Source organism: Podarcis muralis, chromosome 9, assembly GCF_964188315.1.
Source record: "Podarcis muralis chromosome 9, rPodMur119.hap1.1, whole genome shotgun sequence".
NCBI lineage: Eukaryota > Metazoa > Chordata > Lepidosauria > Squamata > Lacertidae > Podarcis > Podarcis muralis.
This window is the reverse complement of record NC_135663.1, coordinates 29,285,102-29,312,561: the sequence shown is the minus strand read 5'-3', so window position 1 is coordinate 29,312,561 and position 27,460 is coordinate 29,285,102. Positions and strand designations below refer to the sequence as shown.

Genomic DNA, 27,460 nt, shown 5'->3' with positions numbered 1-27,460 from the left:
TTGACTCTTATTTTATTTTTAATACTATGTCAGTAGTGAGTAGGAATGCTCAGGCACATTGAGGGGAAGGGGATGGATGGAGGTGCAAACCACCTGGAACTACAGGGCTGAGGAATTGGTTTAATGCAGGGCATGGGAACAAAAGAAAATCAGTCAAATCTGGAACTGCGGTCCTCTAGTACAGGGGTGTCCAAATTTTTTCAAAGAGCCAGATTTGATGAAGTGAACATGCATGAGGGCTGAGCATTATGCCTTACATTCTTTGAACCATTAAAATTAAATGCAAATTGTTAAAGTTCATAGCAGAGAATGTCTTCTCACACAAATATGTTGGGCCAAACAAGCTCGGCATTTTCTTAGCCAATGTTCAAATCTCTTGAAACCGGCTCTTATCCAGTTGGCGGTAAAAGTTCACAAGAGAGAGCTGTTGGGGACGACTAAGTAACTCAGTGTCACAATGCAGCTCAATGAGCTCGAGCTGCAGCTGATCTGGAGCATCATTGGGGTCAACAGAGAATGGAGAGGAGAAAAGGCTGATCTCCTTTTCAATAGCAGCAAAATCCTGAAAGCGCTGTTTAAACTCCCCAGCCAGAGATGCAATGTCTGCTACATACCTGCTCGTTTGCGCACTGATATTGTCCTGTGGAAAACTGTTCATTATTTCCTGCAACACTGAAAAATGTATGGTATTGGGCTGTGTTTATGACAATTGCCTTTGGAAAAGTTGCAGCTTTGTTCCAAAGGCTTTGAGGTGTGAATAAAGCTGGTTCACCGCCGCATCTTTCCCCAAAGACTCGTGTTCATTTATGCCCGTAACATAAGTGTGTGGGAGAAGGAGACATGGCTAGGCTTCATTTTGAGATTCCACTTCCAGGTGCGCTGCTGGGAATGGGACAGTTCCAGAATCTTGTAAGAGGCACACACACACACACACACACACACACACACACACACAACCCTCCTAACTTTGCCTTCTCCTCAGCCCCATTGCTTCCATGCCTTTCCCGTCAGCAACCTTGGCTCGGATCTAAGGGGCAGCCGAGAATCTTAACTTCTCTTCTCAGTGGGCCAACGCCAACCCCCTGGCTGTCAGCCTCGGAGAAGGTGGGAGGCATTGGCAATAAGGATCTGCAAGCCTTCCCAGTGAAAGCCAGTGTGGTGTAGTGGTTAAGAGCGGTAGATTTGTAATCTGGGGAACCGGGTTCGCGTCTCCGCTCCTCCACATGCAGCTGCTGGGTGACCTTGGGCCAGTCACACTTCTCTGAAGTCTCTCAGCTCCACTCACCTCACAGAGTGTTTGTTGTGGATAAAGTGGGATATCAAATCCAAACTCCTTCCCCTCTCTTAATTTCCCCCTCGGTGTTCCTCACCACCACAACATCCGTTCGTTCTTTTAAAAACCTCGCCTGCTTGGGGTGGCAGATGCTGGCGACATCGTGACCTCCCCCTCCCCACCAGCCCAACCCACCAGCTGCCAGACTCCACCCCAGCTGCCTAGCTGCTCCATCCAGGTGCCCAGATGCCTCTCTCCCTGGTCAGATTCACCTGCCTAGGGCAGCACAGAGCGCGGGGAGGCGGCGGGACAGAGGCCCGGGTGGTCCAGCGGGCGGTATAAATAACATTATCTGGGCTGTCCCAGCTCAGATAGCCCTGCTCCAGGGGAGGGAACAGAGGGAAGGGCGGGAGGAGGCGCCTGCCCTGCAATGCAGCACAGCGGCGCCCCCCCCCCCCGGCCACTGTAGCACTTTTTGTGTGCAAGACCTCTTTTGTTTTTGTGCAAGATGTGTTCGCCTTTCCCGGCGGGATGAGCAGCACCACGTAGCCATGGGGTCCCCCTTGCTTTCCTGGATGACTTTCGACTCCTCTTCGGCATCACCTTGCAGCCATCCTTAGCACCAATCCCGCAAGCGGATGACTATGTAACTAGATGGGCATGTTCCTTGCTCAATCACAGGGCGCGCGTTCCAAGCGGAGCCCGCCTCCTCCCTTCACGCCGTGTCCAATTGAATCTCGGCATCGGCGCGCGCGTAGTCCGGTCGCGTTACCATGGTGACGCGGGGCCTGGCGTGAGCTTTTAGGCCTCGCGGTGATGTTTGTGTGGTGAAAAGCAGAGCCCGGGACGAGGGAAGAGGCATAACGGTTTGCTTTTCTTAGAAGCGCGGGAGGCTCGCCGCCATGGACCTGGGCCTGAGCCGGGTGGATTATCTGCAGGTAAATGGGGGTGGGTGGGCAGGTGGGCGAGATTGCGTGTCAGTCAGCGAACCCCCCTGCTTCGCCTCGCGCGAGAACGAGAGCGACGTTCTTCGCCTCCCCCTGACGCTGTTGCGGACACGTGTTCCTTTCACAGGCGGAAATTCAACCGGTGATGCTGCCGCCCCTCCTCGTACTAAGATAGAGCTTCTTCACATTTCGAATAATTAAATGGCCTTGCGGCAAAGGCAGAGGAGCCGCCCTACCAGAAGGCAGGGGAGAGGAGGCAGGGCCGAGAGCGCCGCCGGCTCACCTGTGGCCCTCCGGGAGCCTCACTGCCCTCAGCTCCAGCCAGCAGGCCCGGGGGTCAGGCTAGATGGGAGTTGGAGAAGGGCCAGCATGGACCCTATCTCCAGGTAGGGCTTGGGAAATCCTGGGACCTCGGAGTGCCACTGTCAGTCAGGGTCAACAGTATGAAGCTAGATAGTCCATCATCTATGGTTTGACGCGTGTTCCTATATCAGGCATAGGCAAACTCGGCCCTCCAGATGTTTTGGGACTACAACACCCATCATCCCTAGCTAACAGGACCAGTGGTCAGGGATGATGGGAATTGTAGTCTCAAAACATCTGGAGGGCCGAGTTTGCTTATGCCTGTCATATAGTCCAACAACATCTGGAGTGCCACACCTCTGATTTAAGAGCAAATAGCCATCCGGATTCACCCCTCCTGTCAACCCCTTGGCTTCTAGATGTAGGAGTTGTATGGGTTTATTTGTTTTTTATTTTTTTTTAAAAAACCCAGCACCATAGTCCTGTCATTGAGGATGCTGCCATAGACAGCTCTCAACATGGTGCGTTGAGAAAAGTGATGTCACAGAAGAGGATTAATTTGAGATTAAATTAAGTGTCACACACATTTGTTTTTTGTCAGGAAGAGAGTGTGCGTCAGGCATTTGTTAGCTTTCTTCACAATCCCTTTATTGAAATAAATGGATATTCAGCTGTTGGTTTGCTGTGGTTTTGTTGCGCTTTGTTTGACAAAAATTGTATTTTATCTGATTATTAAGACATGGAGCCATCATGGAATAATAATAGAATGTAGAAAACAGTTTTTGTCTCTAGACATGTTTTTAAAAGACCTGTTAAATATTTAAAAAACTAAATTGTATTTTGATTGGTGGAGTGATTCCAAACAGATGCATCAGTATATCTTCTGTAGAACTAGGGGGGAATAACACATCAGCAATGTATATAAATAAATAAATAAATAAACAGATTTATTCTGCCATTTCCTAACCTGTTCACAACAGGAGAAGATGGTAAAAGGTGTATTAATTCACTTCCTGTCCCTGATTCATGGTTAACCCTTACAAGGCAGTTGACCTTACATGACATCTCTGAAGACATTGCATATGTCTGGAAGTGGATACTCAATTCTGACCAAACTAAGCCCCCTAGAGCACAATATACATCAGGAAGCTTAGTCTGCTCAGAATTGAGTTAACACAAAATACATTAAAGGTAAAGGGACCCCTGACCATTAGGTCCAGTCGTGGCCAACTCTGGGGTTGCGGTGCTCATCAGCTTTATTGGCCAAGGGAGCCGGCGTACAGCTTCCAGGTCATGTGGCCAGCAGGACTAAGCCGCTTCTGGCGAACCAGAGCAGCACATGGAAACACCGTTTACCTTCCCGCCGGAGCGGTACCTATTTATCTACTTGCACTTTGAGGTGCTTTTGAACTGCTAGGTTGGCAGGAGCAGGGACCAAGCAATGGGAGCTCACCTCATTGCGGGGATTCGAACCGCCAACCTTCTGATCGGCAAGTCCTAGCCTCTTTGGTTTAACCCACAGCGCCACCTGTGTCCCTCAAAATACATTTACATGATTTTAAATGATTTTTTCATATTAATCATGTTAAAATAACTACTTTGTATTGTTTGTATTGTGATACATGACAATCCATTTTATACCACAAGTTGAAGCATTAATAATGAAATGGTTTTCTCCCCCAATTAGGTGGGAGTGACATCTCAGAAGACCATGAAGTTGCTCCCTGCATCAGGACGCAAGGCCACACAGAAGGTATAGAAATTTGTTGTTTTCAAATGTTTCTTTCTGGGAATGATTACATATACAAATTGTACTCTGATGACAAAATCGTATAAAATTTCATTTTATCTAAGTCACAGAGCCATTCTCCTCAAAAGCTTGTAATGTAAGTGTTGATGGTGGAGCAGACAACATAAGAACGCAACATTAAAAAGATAGGAAAGAATGAATGCAAAAAGCTTTTTATACTTTTTGAGTTGGGAATGAAGACATTAAAGGCAAGTAATTTGTGTGAGAACCCAGAAATCACTGTAGGAATTTGAGGGCGGGTATTGCGTGTTCTGAATGACAAAAGAAGTATAAAATCTGGAAGCATATCTTTGGATAGAGGTGCATAGATTGAGTTGTTATGTGGGAAGTCTGTAGAGTAGATGGTTGTGTTGTCAAAGTAGGTCATAGCTTGAAAATGAACCAGAGTGGTAATAAAGAGAATAGCCCCAAAAGAAAAGGATATTTGTGGTATTGGGAAAACAACATAATTTGGTGACAGATTGAATATGGGAAATAAAGGAGAGGCAGAATTCAAAGGTGAAGCCAAAGCTTTGTGTTTGAACAACAAGCAGGATGGTGATATTGATGGATGTGAAGAGTAACTGAAAGGAGGGCAACTTGGAGAAGAAGGCGATTTATCTTAGGCATACTGAGTTTTAGACAGTAAGGAAACATCCAAGTTGAAATATCAGATACACATTTGGAGATGAGTTAGGAAAAGTATGGATTACAGAGATATAGTTCTATATTTCTATAGATTTCTGAAATACATATAAATGTATTTCCTTTGCACTCTTAGATGACTAATGTAGACATAACTTTCTATTATTTTACTTTTAAGGTTGTTATTGGAGATAATGATGGTGTTGTTACCTGTTTCGGTATGAAAAAAGGAGAAGCTGTGGTAGGTAACTTCTCTATGTAGTTTTCAATTAATTCCCCCCCCCCATTAATTAATTGATAATGAAGCTTAGTTTACAGATAACATATGGACTTCTTAAAGCTCTTTATGGTATGCACTGGCTTGGGAAAAACATGCCCCCCAAATGTGTTTGTGCTTTATTCTAGACATTTTCAAAATAAAATGATACAACCACCCTAGGCATGCTGCAGGTGTGCTTCACTGTAGTAATTTGATTAAATTCTCTTGAAGAAGCTTCTCCCCACCGAATCCTCAAATGTCTTTTTGAATAGCAGTTATGTTGATTATAACATAGAGCTTGTTACTGGAAAACAAGGACCTACCATCATAATCTATGGCTGTGCTGTGTTGATTTCTCTATATTTTCCCTCTTCTATTATGCTAAGGCACTGAGGTCAGACTTTGGGTCACTTCACAAAGCAAGGTTTGATTTATGTGATGCTAGTGTAGGGCATTCTTAGCTCTGACCTTGGTCTTAAAATACTTGTGATGAAACCCTGTGGTGTCTGTTGAAGAAAACATACAAACTGTTCTTATTTGGCCGACTTTTTGGTATGAGCTCTTGTTTGGGTTTATTTGTGACCATTTATTAGCCGGATTTTGGAACATTTTGCAATTGTGTGTATGAACTTTGTGCTTTTCATGGTAGAATCACACAAATAGCTAACTTTTTGAAATATACATATAGCATAAAATAATTAAAAGCATACAAAATGGAATACATATATATTTTGTATCTAATATCATATTATGATTTGTCGTGAACATTGGCACTGAACATTGTCTGTCTTCTTTTTTTAGCCAGTATTCAAGACCTTGCCAGGGGAGAAGATTGCAAGGCTAGAACTGGGAGGTGCTCTTAATACACCCCAGGAGAAAATTTTTGTGGCCGCAGGGTCTGAGGTTAGAGGTTTCACAAAGAAAGGGAAGCAGTTCCTTGCATTTAACACCAACCTCACTGAGAACATCAAAGCTATGTATGTATACTGGAAAATACATTAGTAACCTTAGATGTGCTACTGTCATTTAGGTGCTAAATTGTTATCCTAATGAATGAAATAAGTATTTGTTACATTTTAGTGTCCTGTTTAACAATCACTTTATGTATTCTAATAGCCTTGAATCTTAGCATAAATTTTATTTGTGTATGGCTCTATATAAAGGTCTAGTTTCCATCCTGCACTTTTGCAACAGTAATTTTGCCCTCAGCGGTGTGCGTACACAAGCACTGACTTTAATGAAAGTCATTAAAATAAAAAACACAGAAATTAGCTGAGTCATTAAAAGCTAATCAGTTTAATTGAAAGATAAGGTTGAAACAGTGCAACACTTTAGCTGATTCACAATTAAATTAAATCACAAATCAAATCTTCTTACTGCGTTTTCCAGAGTAATATCTGAACCTGTTGTGCATATTACTTTAATCTGCTGTAATTGATGCAAACCATAAGCTGGTTTGACATAATAAAGTATTGATAATTTAATTAAATGCTGATGTGCTGTACAATCTGTTGCTTTATTTTTAACCAAATTTTGGTGTGTATGATTGAAATTTAAGTGATACATTTTGTTATATAGTTGGAGTCAAATAATAGTTTTTAAGCAAGTTGAATGATAGCAGCATTGTTATCCTTGTTTGTTTGTAAAAAAATCATAGAACTGTAGAGTTTGAAGAGACCACTAGAGTCATCTAGTCCAACCCATTGCAATGCAGGAATATTTTGCGCAATGTGGGGCTCGAACCCACAACCTTGAGATTAAGTGTCTCGTGCTCTTCCAACTGAGCTATCCCATTTGGGGAAAGCTGCAGATCACTGGTAGAGTGCATATCTTTCATGCAAAAGGTCCAAAGGTCAATCCCTGACATCTCCAGGTAGGGCCGAGAGAGACCCCTGCCCCTAGCTCAGGAGAGCTGCTGCTAGTCAGTGTCAACAGATGGAATATTAGTCTTTCTGTTTCCCAGTTATGGTCTGAAGGCACATGAAACAACCAACTTGCTACAGTTAAGTTGTTCTGGAGTTGGTCAGTACCTGAATGGGACACCTCCTAGAAGCCACATGTATGGCACCTTGAATTCCACCTTGAGTTCCATGATGGAAGAAAGGCGGAATATAAAGAGACACAGAGCTCAGTAGGTTAGAACTTGGTGCTGATAATGCCAAGGTTGCAGATTCGATCCCTGTATGGGACATCTGCATATTCCTGCATTGCAGGGGGTTTAACTAGATGATCCTCAGGGTCCCTTCCAACTCTACACTTCTATGGTGAAATGTAAGAAGATAAAACATTTAAAAACATGTTGTCTGGCCAAACATATCAACTCAGTCAAACAAGATCTGCAAGTTTATGGATCGCTACAGAACATGTTTACCAACAGTTGAATTGGTGTACACATCATGGACAATGATACTTCTTTTATGCATCTTTCAGTTCCTGGAAAACTATTATCTGTCTCCAAAAATAGGTTGGAATCATGGTATTCTACAATAAACTAATTGAATAAACATGCTTCTTACTTGTACCAGTTTACATTCAGAACTAAACTAGAAATATTTAGAAGCTTTATTAATTCTTACATCCTTCCTCTGAATAGTTGAAAGCAGTATTTTATCCCCCAAATGACCATGGGAATAGGCTGGGAGAAAATGACTTGCCAAAGGTAACACAATGAGCTTCATAAGCGACCAGATGTTTGATTCTGGGTTTTCCAAATCCAAATTTGATGCTCCTGTCTGGTTACTGTTTTGTACTGATATAGTGGCAAACATGATTTGATTCTATTTTCTTTTCTATGTCAGCCTTTTATAGATTTCAGACTCTCTCTAGCTGTCATTAACCTTGCCTTAATACTGTGCATAATCAGTGGAATACTATTTTTTCTTTCCTTAATCCGCCTTTTGTAATATCTCAGCTGAATTACTGCTGCTTATCAAAGCTACTTAGAATTTAGACAATAGCTCTCAAAGAGATGGAATATCCTTAAGAATTTTAAAATAAAATTTTGTCAAGAAGGTTCTATATATAGTGCAGTGATTTCAAAAGCAGTAATACTCTTTTGTAAGCATGCTCCTGTAATTGCAATCAAACATATGTCTGCTCTGTATAGATGTGCGAATGATATAATTTATAAAACAATATTGCATTGATTGAATACCTAAAAATAATGCCTGAAAGATAATTACCACTTAGAATGTGGTAGCAATAAAATAAGAATATGATCAAAACCAGTGCTTCTCCAACAGGAGATCCAACAGTACACAGAAACAAGTAAAAATTATTGTGATGTCAAGCAAATAAGAGTCATTTTATTCTGCTAGTTTCCTTTTAAATTGCAGACCACATCTGTTCTTCTGAATTAGTCACCTAGGAGGCTAAGCTATGTGTCATTTGGAAACCATGTATAATGGTAGCTCAAATAGGGACAAAATATTTCTGTTGAGGGTGATTGGAAAATGAGAACATTTAACCCTTTTGCCATTTCCACATTTCTAATCTCCTTCAGCAGCTCCCCCCCTCCACCTTCCAGACACATATTAAAGACCTGTTGGTGGGGTGTTTTGCCTTGAAGATGCTGAGTGGGGAAAGATGGCGTCTTTGCTCCTGATCCCAATGGAAGTGACTTTACTTATTCTAAAATGGCCAACAGACTACTGTTTAAAAACATTTGTTTAATTTGATCCTAAGTGCCTGTACAGTCTTAACAAAATATAATAGCTTGTGCATAGGAATGGTAGTTGAAATATTTTAACTTTTGGTGGCAATGATTGGAATATAGTATTGATTATTGCTATTATCATTTTAGGCATATATCCGGATCAGATCTCTTTCTTGGTGCAAGCTATGTCTATAACCATTACTGTGACTGTAAGGATCAGCATTACTACCTATCAGGAGACAAAATCAATGATGTTCTCTGCCTTCCAGTAGAGAAGCTGTCTTGCATTACACCAGTATTGGCATGTCAAGATAGAGTTGTTAGAGTTTTGCAGGTATACCTTATTTAATTGTTGCCATTATCAATAGCAGTTGTTAAATAGCCAGTAGATACGTTGTCAACACCTGCTTGAGAAAACAGAAGTGTATTATTATTTTAATTGTACTTCGGGATATTTATTCCAAAGGTTTTTCCCATTTAAAAATCCTATTGGTGCAGCTCATCTGATAACTGGTAAACTCCAAGTGCATAGCTGAGCCTCAAAACTGTCACTTATGGGGCTGTCTGGAAGTCCTTCTTTCCCTTTATGACTGAATTGGTAATTTCTTCTTCCTATTTTCTTCCTATATTCCTATGCGCCTTTTAGGAGTTCTATGATCCCTGGAATTACAACCTTCCAATAGCTTTCCCCCTTGTCCTTAGCAGAAGCCTAGTTTTCTGAAGCTCTGGACTCCTGCATTATTCTTGATGCTTTGTTTGGAATCTTAATAAGTGACTTTATATAATATCTGACTGTTTGTCCAGTATTTTCTGTTTCTGTTCCATATTAATACACTTTCATGCCCTTGGTTTTTTAAATATTTTTTAAAATATTTTTTATTAAAGATTTCTCAGTTTACAAAAGTACTGCATTGTCTCTTTTTTCAGGTTGTGTTTTCTACAGATCAGTTTCATTTGTTGTGAGACGTTAGTGTTGCATGTAGTATAAGGTTGGGAAGGAAAGAGGGTGGGGTAGGGATGGTGTGTGGGGGTGGGGTGGTAAAGCTTCTATTCTTCCACTTAGTATATGTGTGGGGTTTTGTTTCGGCGTCACTTGAGTGGATTATCCTTGCACACAACCTTCCCTTAACAACATCCTTTTTTCAGTGGCGTTAATAGGCTTGGCAATGAGATCATGGCTTTGGTTTAGATAGGATAGGTTAGGCCCTCGGTTTTATCTTAGCCTAAAGGCAGAAAAATAATGCTGCTTATTTAAAAGCTTTCCTTTTACACCACCTGTCAGGGAAGACATCACCTTCCCATCCCTCTAAATTAAAACGAAAGAAAAAATCAAGGGTTGAAACTAACAGTGTTTCTACTTCATTTTCTTGAGGGGTCAGATTTGCTGTATGAAATGGAAGTTCCAGGTCCACCCACAGTTCTGACTTTGAACAATGGAAATGGTGGTAAGCAGAATTTCTTGGTGCATTTTATTTCAATAAAAAGCATGACATGGATTTTAATCTGTAATGTTGCCTAGGACTTGATACCCAGTCCTAGTATTACTATTAGGAGACTGTTGGGCAGTAGGGTAGGCAGTACACCAACAGAATCACCAATATATCCGAAGCATCAAGAACAAGCACTCAAAACTGGAAGGTTGCCAAAGGGGGCCTCTATTCATAGAGTTGGAGCTGGAGCATACCAAAGCAACTCTTCCTTCCTGCCCTCTGTACCTCAGTTTGAGCTAGTGTGATACAGAGAATCTTTGTGGACTGAATCTAATGTTAAATGGAAGCCTATTAAAAACTAATCCTACTTTTAATTTATTTTCTTAGGTGACTCTGGTGAAGAAGTTCTGTTTGGGACATCTGATGGTAAAATTGGCCTAGTAGAGATCTCTGGTGTTTCTCCAGTAGAAAAGTGGAAAATTGAAAATGAGAAAAAAAGAGGTGGTAGGTGTCTTAAGGGTTTCCCGGTAGATCATAGTTATTCACATCAGGCACAGTGAGAAATAGCTCCCTTTAGTACTGTGGTTTGCATATTGCATTGGTATAAAATAACTTATAAGAAATATCACATCCACTGTCAACTCTCAAAAACAATTACAGTTACCATCAACTCAAACATGGACTTCAATGTTTATGTTTTCTACCTGGACTGTGTATGTTGTCCCCTCCATTTTACTCATTCATATCAGGGTGTGCCAAAAACAATCCCAACATCTGTCCTCTTTTCCTGCATGTCATTCATAGCATATATTATTTTGGCCAAGTTTTTATTGGGGAATATGGACATGGCTGTGCTAGTGTAGCTGGCATCTGGTTCAGAGAGAAAGGACATTATGCCCGCCTGAAGGGAGAAAAGATGCTCTCCCCACTTCATCACTTGCTGAGTGGGGACTTTGTGTGAGTGTGTATGTGAGAGAGTATGTACCAATGCTAATGTGTTTGGAAAATAAGGTTTTCAAACTGCAAAAAGTACATGGTTACAAACAATGAGATCTGCCAGGCCTGTTGACCTTGTCCACTTGCACCTGGTTCAAATGGAAAAGTTTACAGCCAGCTTCCCCACTTATTTCTTGATTAGAATTTGGTGAGAAAATTAAAAATACAAATGAAGCAAGTCTGATTACAGTTCTTAACATGCAATCAGTCTTGTTCTTGATTGTGGGCTCCCACCAGAGAAGTAAACAAGAAAGGAAGAAAGGACAAGAATGCAGAAGGACGCTTAAAAGCAGAAACAGCACTCAGGCGACCTAGGAGATGGTAAAGCTGCTGCAGATTAACACAACTGCATGCAAATGTGATTCTGATTAATAAATTGATGCTCTAGATTTGTGTAACTTCAGCATGGAAAAAAATAACCAACAAACACCACATTGACATGAAATATATTCTTCTGCAAGTATTTCTTAATTGTGTAATTACATGGGTTAGTAGTGAGAGGATGAGAAGGGGCTGGTGTGTGCTTTCTTGATCATCCCACTGGTCAGTTTTGGACTGTTGGGAAATGGTTATTCAGCCCTCTTCTGAAACTTTGGTTTGAACTCTAGATAGGACTTATTTTGGAGGACTGCATGTTTATTTTTCCAAACTTCAATGCCGTGCTTTGCAGACATTAAACATTCTAATATGACATCAGATTTCAAACTAATAATAATAGTATGTGACCAGTTTTACCATTTTTGTGGCAGACATATCCTGCTATATGCGCAAGTATACAAATGGCAGGTGTGGTATATCCATGAAGAGAATAACCAACCAACAATGCCTTATGTTAGTATTCAGTTTGGGGTTGTTTCTATAAATTCTGTACTTTATTATTACTGGAGTGAAATACCCATCTATCAGACAATAATCCCACCTAACATGTAATAGTTTCTCATAGATAAATTTTAACATTCTGCTTTTAAGAACCTAGTAATAATGCAGTTATTCCAGTTGATTTCATCCTGTATTGGGTGATAGTTCTTAACAGAGTTCTATTTATTTAGTTAAAGGGGAAGGACAATAGTTCGGTGGTACAGCATCTGCTTGGTTTGAAAAAGGTTTTTAGTTCATTCCCTGCCATCTCCTGGTAGGCCTGGGAATGCCTCCTGTCTGAAACACTGAAGAGCTGCTACCAGTCTGTACTGAGTTAGATGGATAAATGACCAGACTCTGTATAATTAAGAAAGTTTCCTAGGTTCCTAAATTGCATGTGAGATTTACAAGATGATATGATTAGTCAGTTGGATGTAGATACATGCTTCCTGTTCTGTTTTTCAGGCATCTTATGTATGGATAGCTTTGATATTTTGGGAGATGGAGTTAAAGAATTGATCATCGGTCGTGATGATGGAATGTTAGAAATCTATAACTTTGAATATGCAAAAAGCCCTATCCTTAGATATGAATATGTAAGTTTATTAATGACTACTTTATGTAGAAGGAAATTTTCTTAGTATACTTTCTTTTATACAAAATTCTGTCAAATATTGCTTTCACATAAATTGAGCCATATGTGTTACTAGCAAGTATGGTAAAGACTGAATGCCAATGTTAGAATAGGGAAGGGATAGGGGACCTGTGGCCCTTCAGATTATTTTGGACTACAACTACTATAATTTCTATCTGTTGGCCATGCTGGCTTGGACTGATGGGAACTGGAGTCCAAGAACATCTGAAGAGCAACAGATTTTCCAGCCCTGGAATAGAGAGGCTGGGACAAAACTGCACATGTCTATGTCCAGGATCCCACAGGTACAGGGTGATGCCCAATGTAATATTTCAGAAACTAATAGAAATATATAAATATCAGAGATTCAGGCTGTGATGCAGCACTACAGCAGACCTGAAGCTTGCATATCTAGAGAGATATCCTCAAACCCTCCTCTTATTCCTCCTCCACTCTTTCTGCTGAACAGTGCAGAGTCATAAAATTATTCCCAGGAGAGGAGATGAGCCACATGTGGTGCTGAGAATTATGTAAAGTCCCATTGTTATGCTTCCTATTATGCTAACAGAAGAGCTGGGAAGTGGTTTTCATTTATTTAGTACACTTAAATTTCACTTTTCTACCAGCATGGAACTTAAAGCAGGACACCTGGGTTTCCAGCTCTTCTGCCCATGCACTGACCAGGCACAGACTTGCATATCTTCAGCAATGGAGCTGTATAGTGTGCCCTAAGAACCTATCCCTGGGCAGTTAAAATGATAAATTTCTAGGAAGTGCACCAGGCATTTATATCTCACAAGAATGCAGTCAGAAGCAGGTGGGATAGATCTCTGCATGTAACAGTCATGTTAGGCTATTCTTATTGTCCCTTGAGAGAATTTGGAGTCCCGGAAAAGATACATGGTCTTATACATGGGGGCGTCTTATAGACGGAAAAATACAGTATATTTTTTTCTCAACGGATACCATTTTTAAAGATTAAATAGAATCTAACACACGTATTATGCTTCGTCTTCTTCTGTCTTATTTTTAGGCCTTGTCAGAAAGTGTCACATCTGTTCAAGGTGGCTGTGTTGGGAAAGAGGGCTATGATGAGATCATAACATCAACATATTCAGGTTATTTTTTAAAATGTTTCTAAATATCTGAAATTTTTATACATTTAACATGAATTTTAAAAAAATAAAAATGGAGTCATAGAATGTGTTCTCTGGCTCATATTCCCTGAAGTCAGTAGCTTAGCTTGGGAATATGGGCCTTGGATGCACAGCAATCAGATAGTATAGTGCTCTGCTGACCAGGCCTGGGGCCATTGAAGGGGCTTCATATGCATACCAGTTGCTGGTGTTGTATGTCCTTTTCAACTTGATGGAGGTTTTTATCCCTGCATATGAACAGTCCATAGAATTATAGAATTGCAGAACTGGAAGGGACTACGAGGGTCATCTAGTCCAACCCCCTGGAATGCAGGAATCTTTTGCCCAACATGGGGCTTGAACCCACAACCCTGAGATTAAGAGCCTTGAACTCTACCAACTGAGCTATTCCAGGTTTCTATGATAGTTCACTGTGAGGGTTCTCAGTTTCAGACCCTAAGGATCCTGGTTAGAGCCTCTGACAGTGTTATCTTCATAACCCATCTGGAAAACTTTTTCATAATTGTTCATATCTTCCTTTTAGGGTGGGTGTCAGGACTGACTACAGAGCCTACCCACAGAGAATGTGGATCAGGGGATGGCTTAAAGATGACTCATGAAATGCAGAACAAGGTTTTGTCCTTAAGGTAATAAATTGTTTTATTACAATGCAAAAGAGAAAATACTATAGCAATCTTTGCCTTATCCTGGTGCATATCCGGAGCAGATATCTAACCTTACCTGCTGGGTTATAACTATACATCAGTTAACTTACAACATTTCCAGTAGAATCTTTGTGATAGTACAGCAATTCATTAATAGTATCATAGTTTCAGCTATGTGCATTTCATTACATTGTTTGGTTTCTTGTAAGCATCCCTGTAATTTTCACCCTTCTAGTGCAAAATTGCTACTATGTGGATGTACTGAAAGAGATGCTTTCTGCCTTTTTCAGACTTAAAATAGATAGTATATAAGTTGCAGTGCCAGTTTGGTAAGTTAGTGGAGACCTGTGAACTGACATTCTGCTGGGACTGGGCTTCTTGATCCCTTTGTGACATTTCATAGGAAGAGAGCCTGTTTTTTACATAAAGCAAAAAATCAAAATAATGTTACCTCAGATAAATTTTAGTAAGCTGTAGAACTGAACAGATGTTACCAAAACATATTTGTTCTGTCCACTGACTTGAACAATTTTTGAAAGATGGTGTCAAAGTAAGGAAGTAAAGGAAAACAAGTATTAGGAAAAGAATATAGAAAATGAAGTTCTGTTCCTTTAACCCTATTATGCACTTTCCATCTGATTTTTTTTTTTAGGACAGAACTTTGATAATACATTTATATCCAGTATTTGTGGAATTATTTCTGAAAACATGTTTTTCAGTCTAGATGGAAAATATCAAGATAAAAACTGTTTTCCAGGCATCAGTTTGTTATCTAGAGCAGCTTTTTTAGCCTACCATTCTGTTGTTTGCCATAGGAATGAATTGGAACAGCTACAGATCAAGGTACTTCATGAGCGTGAAAAATACCAGCAGTCCTCTCAGTCCAGCACTGCTGTGTCAGCAGTTCCAACCTTCAGCATAAATGATAAGTTTACATTAAATAGAGATGATGCAAGCTACAGCCTTGTTTTAGAAGTCCAGGCAGCAATTGATACTGTCTTGCTTCAGGTGAGACATTATTTAGAATAACTTTGTAGACTTGGGTATTTGGAAACTTTGATTTTATTTTTAAAATTAAAGATGTGTTAGCTTGTTTTTATATTAAATTAGATAATTTCACTAAGTGGAATACCATTTAATAGTATGCACTAACTTTTCTCTGAAACTTGCACTTGTGCAGAATGACTGTAACTGGGTGAGATGGGCTCATTCCCTTCAGGCTATTTAGAAGTCAACACAAGCACTAACTTTGCAAAGATACATGCTGAAGTTATCGGTGCAATGTGCAGAAAGTTGAGTACACCATAAGGATGTTTAAAATATTTTTCAGTGAGATCTGGATGCACTTAACTTTCTTCAGATTGTGCTCTTTGGCTACAGTCATGCATCACTAATACATGCTTTTATCCCACCCATTTACTTCCAAGGGAACAATATGATTAGGATTTCAAACTATATCTGCACTAAGCATTTGCTAGTAATCTGTGTGGTTTGGACTTGTTTTGATGACAATCAATTCCTTTTTTGAAACTGGCTCCTTTTTGTGCTTTTACATCATATACACCTTTTCCTTACTACTGTGTGCATTGTTTTTGAGTTCTGAAGTGTTCCATGGGATGTATGGTTACCTGATACTTATTTTTACCATAATATTATTTTTACTGTAAAATTTCTCAGGGAAGATAACTTATGTAAATTGAGAAAGTATATTTGAACATCCGCATGTTGACCTTTCCTATTGCCTGCTACTGTTTCTCTCCATAGTGTGATGTTCCAATAGATCTAAAGGATGTGGATAAAAATTCAGCTGTGGTTAGTGTTGTTGACTGCGAATCAGAGGTATGTAAAATGCCAGATCTTTTCTACATAGTTGAAAAGATGAATATCAGCTTTTAAGCTGAATATCAGCTTTTAATTTCATGAAGTGTATTCTAGTGAAGTTTAACTGTTGAAGCTGACAAAGAGGACATTTTTGAAGAGTGGGATAAAAATCCCTTACTAAATAATAAACATGCCTAGGATTTAAGCAATCCTATGTATGTTCACTTGGAAGTAAGGCCAGTTGTGTCAAATGGTGCTTGGTTCCATGTAAATTTGCATAAGATTGCAACCTAATTTATTATATCAGACCTTTATGATTTTAACATTTTTGGAACTTTTTCACTTGATGAGCATCCAGCTATAGGTTTTCTGCTTTGGGGCTAAATTCATATTGCAGAGAGTTAAGATGATGGTGGTAATTGCTGTTACTACTTATTTATTTATTTATTCTTCTTCCTTTCTCACGTAGAGTGCAGGGTGCCTAGTTTTTTTAAAAAAACAATTTTTAGAACAACTTTCCTAGTTTTCTTTCAAAATTTGTAAGTAAGGCTGCAAGCCTTTACTTAATGGGAATAAATCCATTGAACTCAGTGGGATTTATTTTTGAGTAGTGATACATATGCCTGTATTGTAAACATACAGAAAACTTTCTACTGATTCTTGTAGAAAACAGGTACTACTAAAATGACTTAAACTGCTTTAGTTGTAAATAAAATTAAAAAATGAGACTTTATTGCTGTTTCTCAGTATGTTATTTCACAATCTTCATGTTCCACAGCCAAATGGCAACTTCCTCCTTGCCACATATCGCTGTCAAGTAAATACCACAAGGTTGGAGCTTAAGGTAAAATATAGGAATGCTTATATATTTTAAATATAAATTATGATTAAACATGTTTGTTGTACATATTGTTGAGTATGTGAATTTTAAAACCTATCCAAAGAGCAGCAGTGGTGGTAAAGATCCTGGGTAGGAACATCTGTGAAAACAGAGATTAATGATTTTTCTATTTAAAAGAAGACAGAAACAAGTATTGATTGTTTTGATTCATGAATTACCGTATATTTCTATTTTCAATTAAAGACTGTTGTGGTGTGGAGAGAAATTGTTTACCATGATGTCTTGTTATAAGTTACTAAACAATGAGGTATAAAATGGAAGTCTTTGAATGCAATCCTGTACCCTTGTACCAGGATGAAGCCCAGAGGACTGAGTAGATATGCATTGGATTGCACAATAGGATAGTTTGTGATAAATTTGTATTTTTAGAAATAAGGTTTAGCCCATTGGATAGGTTTATTGAGTGTATGAATTGCTTCACACAACAAAAAGTCCCCTACCAATTTGTAATAAGAATAAAATAATTTGAACATGTATTAAAAATAGATTATTGAAAGTTTAATCCCCTTTCAGTGCAGTGAGAGATACCAAGATGACCTCTGAAAGTACTCCCATTTTATAATGGGGTGGGTGAATTGTCACAATAAGATATATTAGCCAACTGTAGGCTGCTGATGTAGCATCATTCTTTATGGCTGTTTGCCAGACACCCAGGTCATTAAATTTCTCAGGGAGGTATGGGTAATACAGTGGTGTCAGAATGAAAAGTATTATGAGTAAGTTTTCAGTATTCACATTTCAGATGAAAATGGAGTTGAGAACACAGTGATTTCAAGATAAGTTTTAACAAAATCAATAGAAAGTTTACTAGAATATAGCACAGTTACTTTAAAAAATCACTTTTACATCTTCATTTAGGGAGATTTCAGATGTGATTATGGTGACATTAAAATATAAATTCTAAAGCCTCTTTTAGTACAGTTTACATGAATGACAATGCAGGCTGCAGCTCCACCTCTAAGCTGTTGTGGTTCACTCAACCCTCCTTTAGTTGAAAAGAGGGAGTGAAGTTTGAGGCTTGCTGACTGCTTTCTTTTTTTACAGAGGAAAGATGAATAGCACTCAGATCTACCAGTGAGATAACAGAAACACATGAAGCACACTTTAAAATGCTCACACCATAGGAGTCGTAAGCCTTCTACATGGCATTTTTCCAGTGTTAGTCTGAGATAAAGTTGGATGTGACCGTTGTTAAGGCTGCCGTCTACCTGGAAGAAACTCACTGAATTCATTGGGACTGCTTTTGGGTTTAATTTTAGTATTTTACAGATGGCTAAATGGATGTTTTGAAAATGTCTTTGTGTTTTGATGGATAAAGGTGGGACCCATCTGCTAGAACTGGTAATTATCAAGTCATCAAAAATGGAAGTTAGTTCCCCTTTCTTTCCCCCCTTCCTTGGACAGATTCTATCAATTGAAGGCCGGTATGGGACTCTGCAAGCATATGTAACTCCAAGAGTTCAACCAAAAACCTGTCAAGTTCGGCAGTATCAGATTAAGCCACTTTCACTTCATCAGAGGACGCATTGCATTGATCGTGACAGGTATTTTTGAGAACAACTGGCTTGTTTAAATTTGAATAGAGGATTTGATTGCATTTCAAGGCAGTGCTTAGTAGAACCCAGAAGCACGCCTGCAGCATCTACAATGAAAATACAGGGACTGGATTTAGAGAAGTTTTCTCAAACTAAGGAGTTTCTTCCATCGGAGTAAGGTGGTTGATTTGATGGATATCCTGGATCCTGCTCATGGGAATTTGTGTAGATGTTAGGTGTTATCTTTGTAGGGATAACATCTTCCTGCTAAAACTTAGCAAAATGCAAAAAGTATAAAGATTAACATTCCAAGTTAGTTCTTGAAGGTTATGGCTCTCACAGATCAAGCCAAAGAAACCTCACATTGTTTTGCTGTACCATTAGAAAGTAAGTAGCCTTTGTTTCTAATGGTAGATACTCTTTTGTAACAAAATGCTTTTTTAATTTTTTTTTATTCAGACCCATGAATACACTAACCCTCAAAGGCCAGTTCAGCTTTGCTGAAGTTCACTCCTGGGTGGTGTTTTGCTTGCCTGAAGTTCCTGACAAGACACCAGTGGGGGAGACTGTCAGCTTCTACTTTCAGAACACCTTTTTGGATACACAACTTGAATGTACTTACCGGTAAAATGAAACACAGTTCCTGAAACATGCTGGTTTCGTTTGAAAGGCAATATATAAAATGCTGAAAAGTAGATCCTAGTAAAGCATGCTTGTTCAGGACATGGCATTCAAAAACGTCCAGCTTTTTCTTTTCACTTACCTTATCTCTGACATTTCCTTTTTTATGTGCAACTTAGCCCTAAACATCTTTAGGCTGCAATTGTAATCTCACTTACCTAGTAATAAGCCCCTTTGAATTCTATAGAACTTTTGAGTATACAACATCTAGAGAGCCACAGGTTCCTTATCTTTGTGAGAGTTGTCTAGGGTTTCTAGGTTAAGACTGAGAAACTACCAGAGATACATTCAACAGCTTACTATTTAAACTGTTTGGAATTAGTATAATTCTGTTCAGTCCTCCAAATATAAGTCAGGGTATTTATAGTGGAAGTGTATGAGGAGAAACTAGAAAGATGGGATTGTGTATTTTTAATATCTCTGGACGAGTTTGAACCTTGTAAGAAGTAAAGGCTGGCACAGTTTTTACCAGTTGTTAATTTCTAACATCTTCTATATAGGAAAGGCGAGGGCTACTTCAAATCTGACAATATATCCACAATATCTATTCTAAAGGATGTGCTCTCTAAAGAAGCCACTAAAAGGAAAATTAATCTCAATATATCATGTGGTAAGAATTTTTAATTCTCTTCTTCTTGGGTTACTTAGAAATGCATAAAAGTTAACAAACTAATGAGTTGCTTTCTTGTGGTGATCTTCTAGATATAAATGAAGTATCTGTGAACCACACCTTAAAGCTAATCCACCCAAAATTAGAATATCAGCTAATGCTGGCTAAAAAGGTTGAACTGTTGGATGCTTTAAAAGTAAGTCTTTTGGTGGTTGCAAAATTACACGTACTATGGAGGGACGGTGTAGTGGTTTTTCATGTTTGTTTGCTGTGTGATACTTTTGAACTCTATTAAGGAGGGTTTTAAGGAACCCAGGATTAATAATCACACTTAGATCAGCTGAACTTCCAACCTGTAGCACTTTGGTCCTATTGGGACATGAAATCTATTTGCTCACCTTCATGCAGACCAAATCTACTTCTAGATCAGGGATGGGGAACCTTTCGGATTCTCAACTCCCATCAACCCCAGCCAGAATGGTCAGTGTTCAGAGATTATGGGAGTTACCCATCCCCATAGAAGAGGCCAAATGGGACATTTTTTCCTGCACACAAGTACTATAAACCATATAAGTAATAGCATGCAGATATAAATTATATTGAACTGTACAGAAAGGAATTTGAATATGCTTTTGTGGAAAGTTGATTTTTATTTAATTGTTGTAGAAAAGGACAGTAATAGAAGGAAATCCTCTTTGTGGTTAAAGATGGAGGCTCTTAGCAAAGGATTATGAACATCACCTGGGCTAAAAGCTGGCGAAAATCTAGCCTATCTCTTTTCTATGTCATTGTGTAGCCATGCATCTTTAAGCTCCCAATTTTCAACTTTTCTGTCAGGTTTAGAGGGTTTGTAACTGTCTTAACATTTTATTAACATCAATTTAAGGAATTGCAGGCTCACGAAGGAAACACAGACTTCCTGATTCCAGAGTACCGCAGCATTTTGGAGGAGGCAGAGGAGCTGCTCAAAGAACACAAAAAACAACCTACATCTCTTGAAAGACTTTATGGTTGGTTCATTAACACAGTTTTCCTAATTTTCTGTAGTATTGTTTTCCATTCTTGTTAAATCTTATCATGTGAAAAGAGAGGTCTGTTTCTAGGGTGGTAGTTCTGTACAACATAAGAGACTTCTCATGCAAAAGCTCTGATGTGCACATAATCTTAGTACAATCACCTTTACCTTTCATTTCTAAGGAGGAATCAGAACACCGATAATGCATATATTTCATATATGGATCTTATCCTGAATGAAAATGATTGCAAAAGCCCAGATAGCAAATTGCACACAGACTCTGAATGACTGTGTCAATGAATTTATGTGCGTAATTTTAATTCTATAGTATTATTGTGCCTCTGTAGTGCCAAAGGAGAAACACATATTTATGTGTATTTCCTTTAAATACATGTTTCTCCTTTGGCACTACAGAGGCACAATTATAGATTATAGAGATGGATTTTACTAAAAATAAATGCAGCAAGGACTGCTGATGCACAAAGATGTACCAATAAATCTATGGGAATATTGGCTACAGAACACCTTGGCTTGAAGGAAACAAAAAAGTTGATTTCATTTGTTCTATATTACTCTTGATTTCACTCAGATTTCTGACACCCAGCTCCATTTCACTAGATATTTTACCACATGCTGCATGTGTTGCAAAGCATTCTAAAATAAATACTTGTTATTAACACAGACTCTAAATATCCAAAGTCTTCTATCATAAATGTTACTTTTCTCGATTTAAAAGGAAACACCAATTTGTCAAAATAATAAGTGTTTGCATTTTTTCTTCCAGGTATGATTACAGATCTGTTCATAGATAAATTTAAATTCAAAGGCACTAATGTGAAAACCAAAGTTCCCCTTCTCCTGGAAATTTTGGGAAGTTATGATCAAAAAGCATTGATTGCCTTTTTTGATAGCGCTGCTTAAATGGGAAGAATTGGACCAGCAATCTGAAGATAAAGTAGTGGACATAGACCAGGCATATTTACATCCATTTTAAAATATATGTTACTATATTTTATTTTATTGATTTATATCAGTGTCTTGTACCTGTTATTTTTTTTAAAATGACTGATGTCAAGAGCATACGTTATATGAAATCATAGCCCCCCCTTTTGTTTGCTTGAACAATGGTTGGTATAGTTTGCTAATTTGCAGTGAGATCAGGTATATACAGTCCAAATTAGTTTTATGTAAAACATTACCAGATTCTTAGCTTTTAAATAATATACAATTGGATTCTAATTTATTTTAGCTATGAAATGAGCAAACTTTGAAGCTTTAAAATTTTGAATATAGCCATGTGAAATTGTGTACAGTATTTTCTGTAAATAGTTGAGCAATCGCATGATCCTGCTGTCCTGGCAGGTCATATATACCACTGCAACATCTGTGTACCTGGTAGCTTATACTTGTCCAGTACAGGAGGGAGCAGGAAAATACACAAAGTAGAGGTATACCTTCAGCATCCATGGAAGTGTGGCTACAAGGTCTGTGTCTGAACCCACATGCATATCCAGCTCTCACATGTATTCCACACTACAAGAAGTTCAGCGTATTTTTTGGAGATACAACATGTGCCCATTATGAGTATGTGTTGACCCTTATCTTTATGCCCCAAGAAATTAGCATCCAAGAGGAATTTTAAAAAAAAAATTGCTTACTAGAAATGAAAGTGATAGAGTATATAGAAGCTGCTTAAGGCAGTAAAAATACAATATAAGCAGGCAGTATACATACACACCTTGATCTAAAGACTAAAAGAAGCCCTAACTACTCCAAAAGCCTAAAGGGAGTGTGACAATTTTTCAACAGACCCACACTAAAAGTGAGAAGGAAAGGAGGAAGGCATACCTGTTCTAAGCAAAGTATAGTGTCAGGCTGGTCCTTGAGAGTATAGAGTGAAAAGAGCATCTGTTTTAGAGCTTGTGAGAGTTAACTAGCCATTGAAAATCTGGAAAGTACTCTTTTTAAACCATGTATTCACATGGAGAGGGGAAGTGGTCTTTTGGATGAGTGATTTGTCATAATACCTTTATTCCTTTGTTGCATTATTTCCTGCACATTTTTGTCTCTCCCCCCCCCCCCCATTTTGTTTACTTTTCTCAGTTGTTAGTTGACATGATCATAGTAAGAAATGACTAACTGGCTATCTTTGATTCCTGAATTCTCCCCTCCTCACCCCATCCTACATACAATACACAAATTGCTGGGCACTGTGTATGTGTGCAGTACTGTACATGTTGTACGTTATATGCAATTATGTATATAAGAAGGAAATTGCTAAATTATTTTAAATAAAACTATATTAATGGCTCTAGTCTAATTCATAATCACTTTGATAAATAGAATGTCTAAATGTCGTGTGTGCACAAGTCTCTGAAATACATCAGATGTGATACAATGAGCATTTAAAATGTTTTAAAGTCACATTATGTTTGCATTGTGGGTGGAGGTGTATTGCTTACTATTCGTATTACAGCAATAGGTGCTTGTTACAACTGAACGCAACCTTATGCCAGCTGCACTTGTAGGATATGAATTCCATAGGAAAAGAGTCTTTATTTTCCAGATAGAAAATACAGTGCTGAGGAAGTGCAATCTGAGCAGCAGCAGTGAAAACCTTGAGGAAAGGTGCTTTTTCAAAGATGCCGCAGCCATACTTTTACTGCACATACTAAAAACTGAATCTCTGCAAAGGGCTTTAGACAGATGTGGAGTGGTCTAATTTTTTTAAGGTTGTAGTAGTATTACAAAGGAAGATAAATCAAGTAATAGCTTCAAAAATGCTTACTCAGTAGCTTGGTTGCTGAACAAAATTTGAAAATGGTGATTTTGAACTTGAGGAAATTAAATGCATGGATTGGATTAAGGAGGAGTCTCTGTGAAACATTCCATATCTAGGGGTGGTAGTTGGGGAGGGTGGAATGGGAAATGGTAACTTTGAGGTACCTTAGGGCTGGGCAGGCAACACACACGTTTTGTAAAACACCTGATTTTCATTCCAGCAAAATAACGAGGGAAAAAATTGTTTCTGAGGAAAGTTGCATATGTATCTGCAGAGAAAGGGAAAAGTAAAGCATTCATACTGCATACAGTATGTTAATAGCCTTCTGTCCTTTTGTCGCAGGAAACCCCCCCCCAAATCATTCAGTTTGTACAAACTTGACACACACACACACACACACTCTCACACACACTAAATACACTACGCTTCTGTTATAAATTCATAGAAAATCAACCATACATCAGATCTGCACCGTTCCACTTTTATTTTACTCCAGGAAGGACTACAAAATGGGGAAGGTGTGATACAGGGCAGCCATAATCCCTTGAGCATACCAGCACATACACAGGAGCCCTTCCCAGTTGCTATTCCAACCCTGATGGCCCTAGACCAGGGGTCTGCAACCCGCAGCTCCGGAGCCGCATGTGGCTCTTTTACACCTTTGCCGTGGCTCCGGGGCGGATACTAGCGAGGGGAGGAGGCGCATTGTGTGCCCCGACACTCCCCACTGTGGCGGGCGCTGTACTGGCTGTGACGTTGCATGGGGGCGGTACGTGCGGGACGCACCGTCCCAACGTCACCTTCCCGCCCGCTGTCAGATCGCGGCTCCGGAGATATATTTGTTTTAAATGTCGCAATGGTTTTGCGGCTCCCAGTTTTTTTTTCTTCGGAAACGGGTCCAAGTGGCTCTTTTTGTCTTAAAGGTTGCAGACCCCTGCCCTAGACAGAAGATCATCAAGGTCACAAAGAACTTGCATATGGGAGTGGATTCAGCACGGACTGGAACAAAGGACAATGATCAGCTCTTCCCTCTGGGGGCAGGAAACTGCAAACTCCCCTTTGTCGCCTGGAAAGTACTCATGGGGAGGGGGGAAAGGAGGAACCAGCCAGGTGACAAGATACTCAGGTTACCTCCACATCTCCTCCCTCAACCCCTCCTTTTTGTGATGTAGTTGTGATGTAGTCTTAGGGGTGTAGTTTGGGGGATTAGTAACTAATAAAAGTTGGGGTCTTCTTTTGTTCGGGGCTTTCATTTTGCTTCATCTTGTGGTTGGTGGGAGTCCTGTTGCAACAGTTTCCAATAAAAGCCAAGCCTACAGGCTGCTGTTTTGCTCCAAATTGTCCTTGTTGGTGTCTTTGTTTTTTTGCCCAAGGGAGCCCTTGGATTCCTCCGTTAACAGTTTGGCGACCATGCTCAGGGACTCTTGGTTCTCCTGTGAAGGTGAGGGGGAAGATAGAGGGGATCGGGCGCCACAGGGCAACTTTAGCCCAGGGATCTTTTTTCCTCTCCCTGCCTCCTCTTTGTGGGCGGTAATCAATCATCACCAGAAAGCTCAACCAGGGGAGCAAAGGCAAGGTCAAGCCAGCCAAAGAAAAGGATCCCGGGATCCACGAGGGACATTCGAGGACCTGAGTATGGTTTGAAATTAGTACATTGGGAGGAGGGTGGAAGGATAACATCTCCACGACAGCTGAACTTTTCTTTTTTTCTCTCCTCGACGCCTTCTCTCGGAGCATGGCCAGAAGGGTCGTGGAAGTCCTTTTCTCTCTCTCCCGATTCCCTTACTCGGAGGGTGGCCAAAGGGATTGTGGAAAATCTCCTTTTTTCTCTCCTCGACGCCTTCTCTTGGAGCGTGGCCGGAAGGGTCGTGGAAAATCTCTCTCCTGTCCCTAAAAAACAAACAAACCTAAAAACAAATGAAGCTGCACCTCTGTCATGATGACCCTTGTTGGGGATGACTCATGTACGTGAGAACGCAAGGTCATTTGCTTTCCTTCAAACCTTTGTCTTCTCGGACCCCAATCTGGCATTGCACTGTGCAAGCATCCAGTAGGGAATTCTGAACATAGTTCTAAGATCAGGCAGGAGGCTGTCATGGACAGTAGAGCAGGAGGTTTGGGAAGAAGACAGGGCCCCGCACTAGGATTAGTTTTGTGAGCAGCACTTGAGTGGATTCCGGATCCATGGTTTTTCCGGGTTAAGAGACCCGTGGTTTCCAGGCTAGTTGCCTGTGGTTTTAGTTGTAGGCAGGGATTGCCTTTGGATTGCTACTAGCCTTCTCCGGTCTGATCCATTGGAGTTTTGCCCAGAAAGGGCCAAGAGGGGCACTTGAGTGTTAGACTGAATAAAACTGATAGGATATTCTTTTCTCTTCCCCTCCCTGTTTGTCCCTCTCTTGTATCTGTTTATGTATCTCCTTGTGTAGCTTGTTATCGAGCAACCCCCCCTCAGTATTAAAGGGAAATGGGAGCTCACTCTTCTAAACACCCTAGCTGGACTCCTCCTGGCAACAAAGCTTCCGTGAAGCCTTTTTGCCCCAGAGAGGATTCTGATACGCCCCCCCAGTTTGTCATCTCCAACTGGGGGGGGGGATTTAAAGGGACAAAATGGTCTTTCGAAGTCCAAATTGTGAGACTGTTGTAACTTTTTGTGGGTGGCTTAGGCCTACCACCTGAAACCCAGGGCAATGCGGCCACCTCAGGGATCCTTCAACAAAATCAGGTGTGAACCCTTAGGGAGAGCTGAGCACATCAAATTTGTGTTGTTAAACTATAACCTAAAGCCAGAACATGAAACCATAAACTTAATGGTGCTCAGAAGGCAGTAGATATAATAATAACCCAGCACGAGAGCCCACGAATTAGAGATCTTAGTTTCTCTATAAATGAATAAGAGATGTACTCAAAGGTTTAGAAATATTTGAAGGGTTTGTGTTTACATTGGCTTCAGCATCCACAGACTATGTTCTTAAGTGCACATAGTTTTTAAATTACAAGCTTGCTTCAAAATTTTAGTCTAGGGAAACCATGTTGGGTCTTATCAATCTTAAACATGACAAATATGAGAATGAGGTGTGCAAACGTTTGTTATTTGAGAGAGGCTCCAAAAGAGAGTCTTCCTCCAAGTGGTAGAAAGAAAAGAAAAGATTTTATTTTGCACGAATTTGGTTTTAGCTGCGACCGGTGGAACTTAACTCCGCGTAAGCTGCAGGCACGGTCTGTGCTCTCAGTCTAAAGGTACTGCGATGCGGAAAAGCAATCTTAACCACAAGTTCTTGATTAAGCATGAATAAATAGACAATAAATAAATATGGCCGTGTGTCTTGTGCCGAGGCGTTTCGTGCTGTTCCTGCCCTCCCAAGTTTCCAGGCAGGGATCTTACGCGAGGACATTTAAAATCAGGGACGTTGAGAGAGATGTGACCCTTCGCAGAATCCTCTGCGTACGAATTAAACCCAAAGCTCGAAGGTGTCCTTATTCGCCCCCTGAGCGGCCGTCCCGCCGATCAGCAACAGCGACAGCATC

General features: G+C 39.9%; 1 protein-coding gene across 3 annotated transcripts; it reads left to right on the top strand.

Moving 5' to 3' along the window:
* The first annotated feature begins 2,022 nt into the window (after window positions 1–2,022).
* On the top strand, window positions 2,023–23,463 carry BBS7 (Bardet-Biedl syndrome 7). Of its 3 annotated transcripts, XM_028743492.2 has the most exons (19): window positions 2,023–2,211; window positions 4,211–4,276; window positions 5,136–5,198; window positions 6,018–6,193; window positions 9,019–9,205; window positions 10,244–10,316; window positions 10,689–10,805; window positions 12,621–12,751; window positions 13,823–13,907; window positions 14,470–14,572; window positions 15,406–15,598; window positions 16,355–16,429; window positions 17,190–17,255; window positions 18,717–18,856; window positions 19,307–19,471; window positions 20,029–20,138; window positions 20,231–20,334; window positions 21,025–21,148; window positions 21,938–23,463. In XM_028743492.2, exons 1-19 carry the CDS (start codon window positions 2,176–2,178, stop codon window positions 22,072–22,074), a joined length of 2,151 nt encoding a protein of 716 aa, XP_028599325.1. In that variant the 5' UTR covers window positions 2,023–2,175; the 3' UTR covers window positions 22,075–23,463. The 3 variants fall into 3 exon arrangements, with proteins under 3 accessions (XP_028599325.1, XP_028599327.2, XP_028599328.1); XM_028743494.2 differs by lacking the exon at window positions 20,231–20,334 and having other exon boundaries at window positions 21,938–22,142; XM_028743495.2 differs by lacking the exons at window positions 2,023–2,211; window positions 4,211–4,276; window positions 5,136–5,198 and adding an exon at window positions 7,810–7,875 and having other exon boundaries at window positions 6,056–6,193.
* Window positions 23,464–27,460: the final 3,997 nt, after the last annotated feature.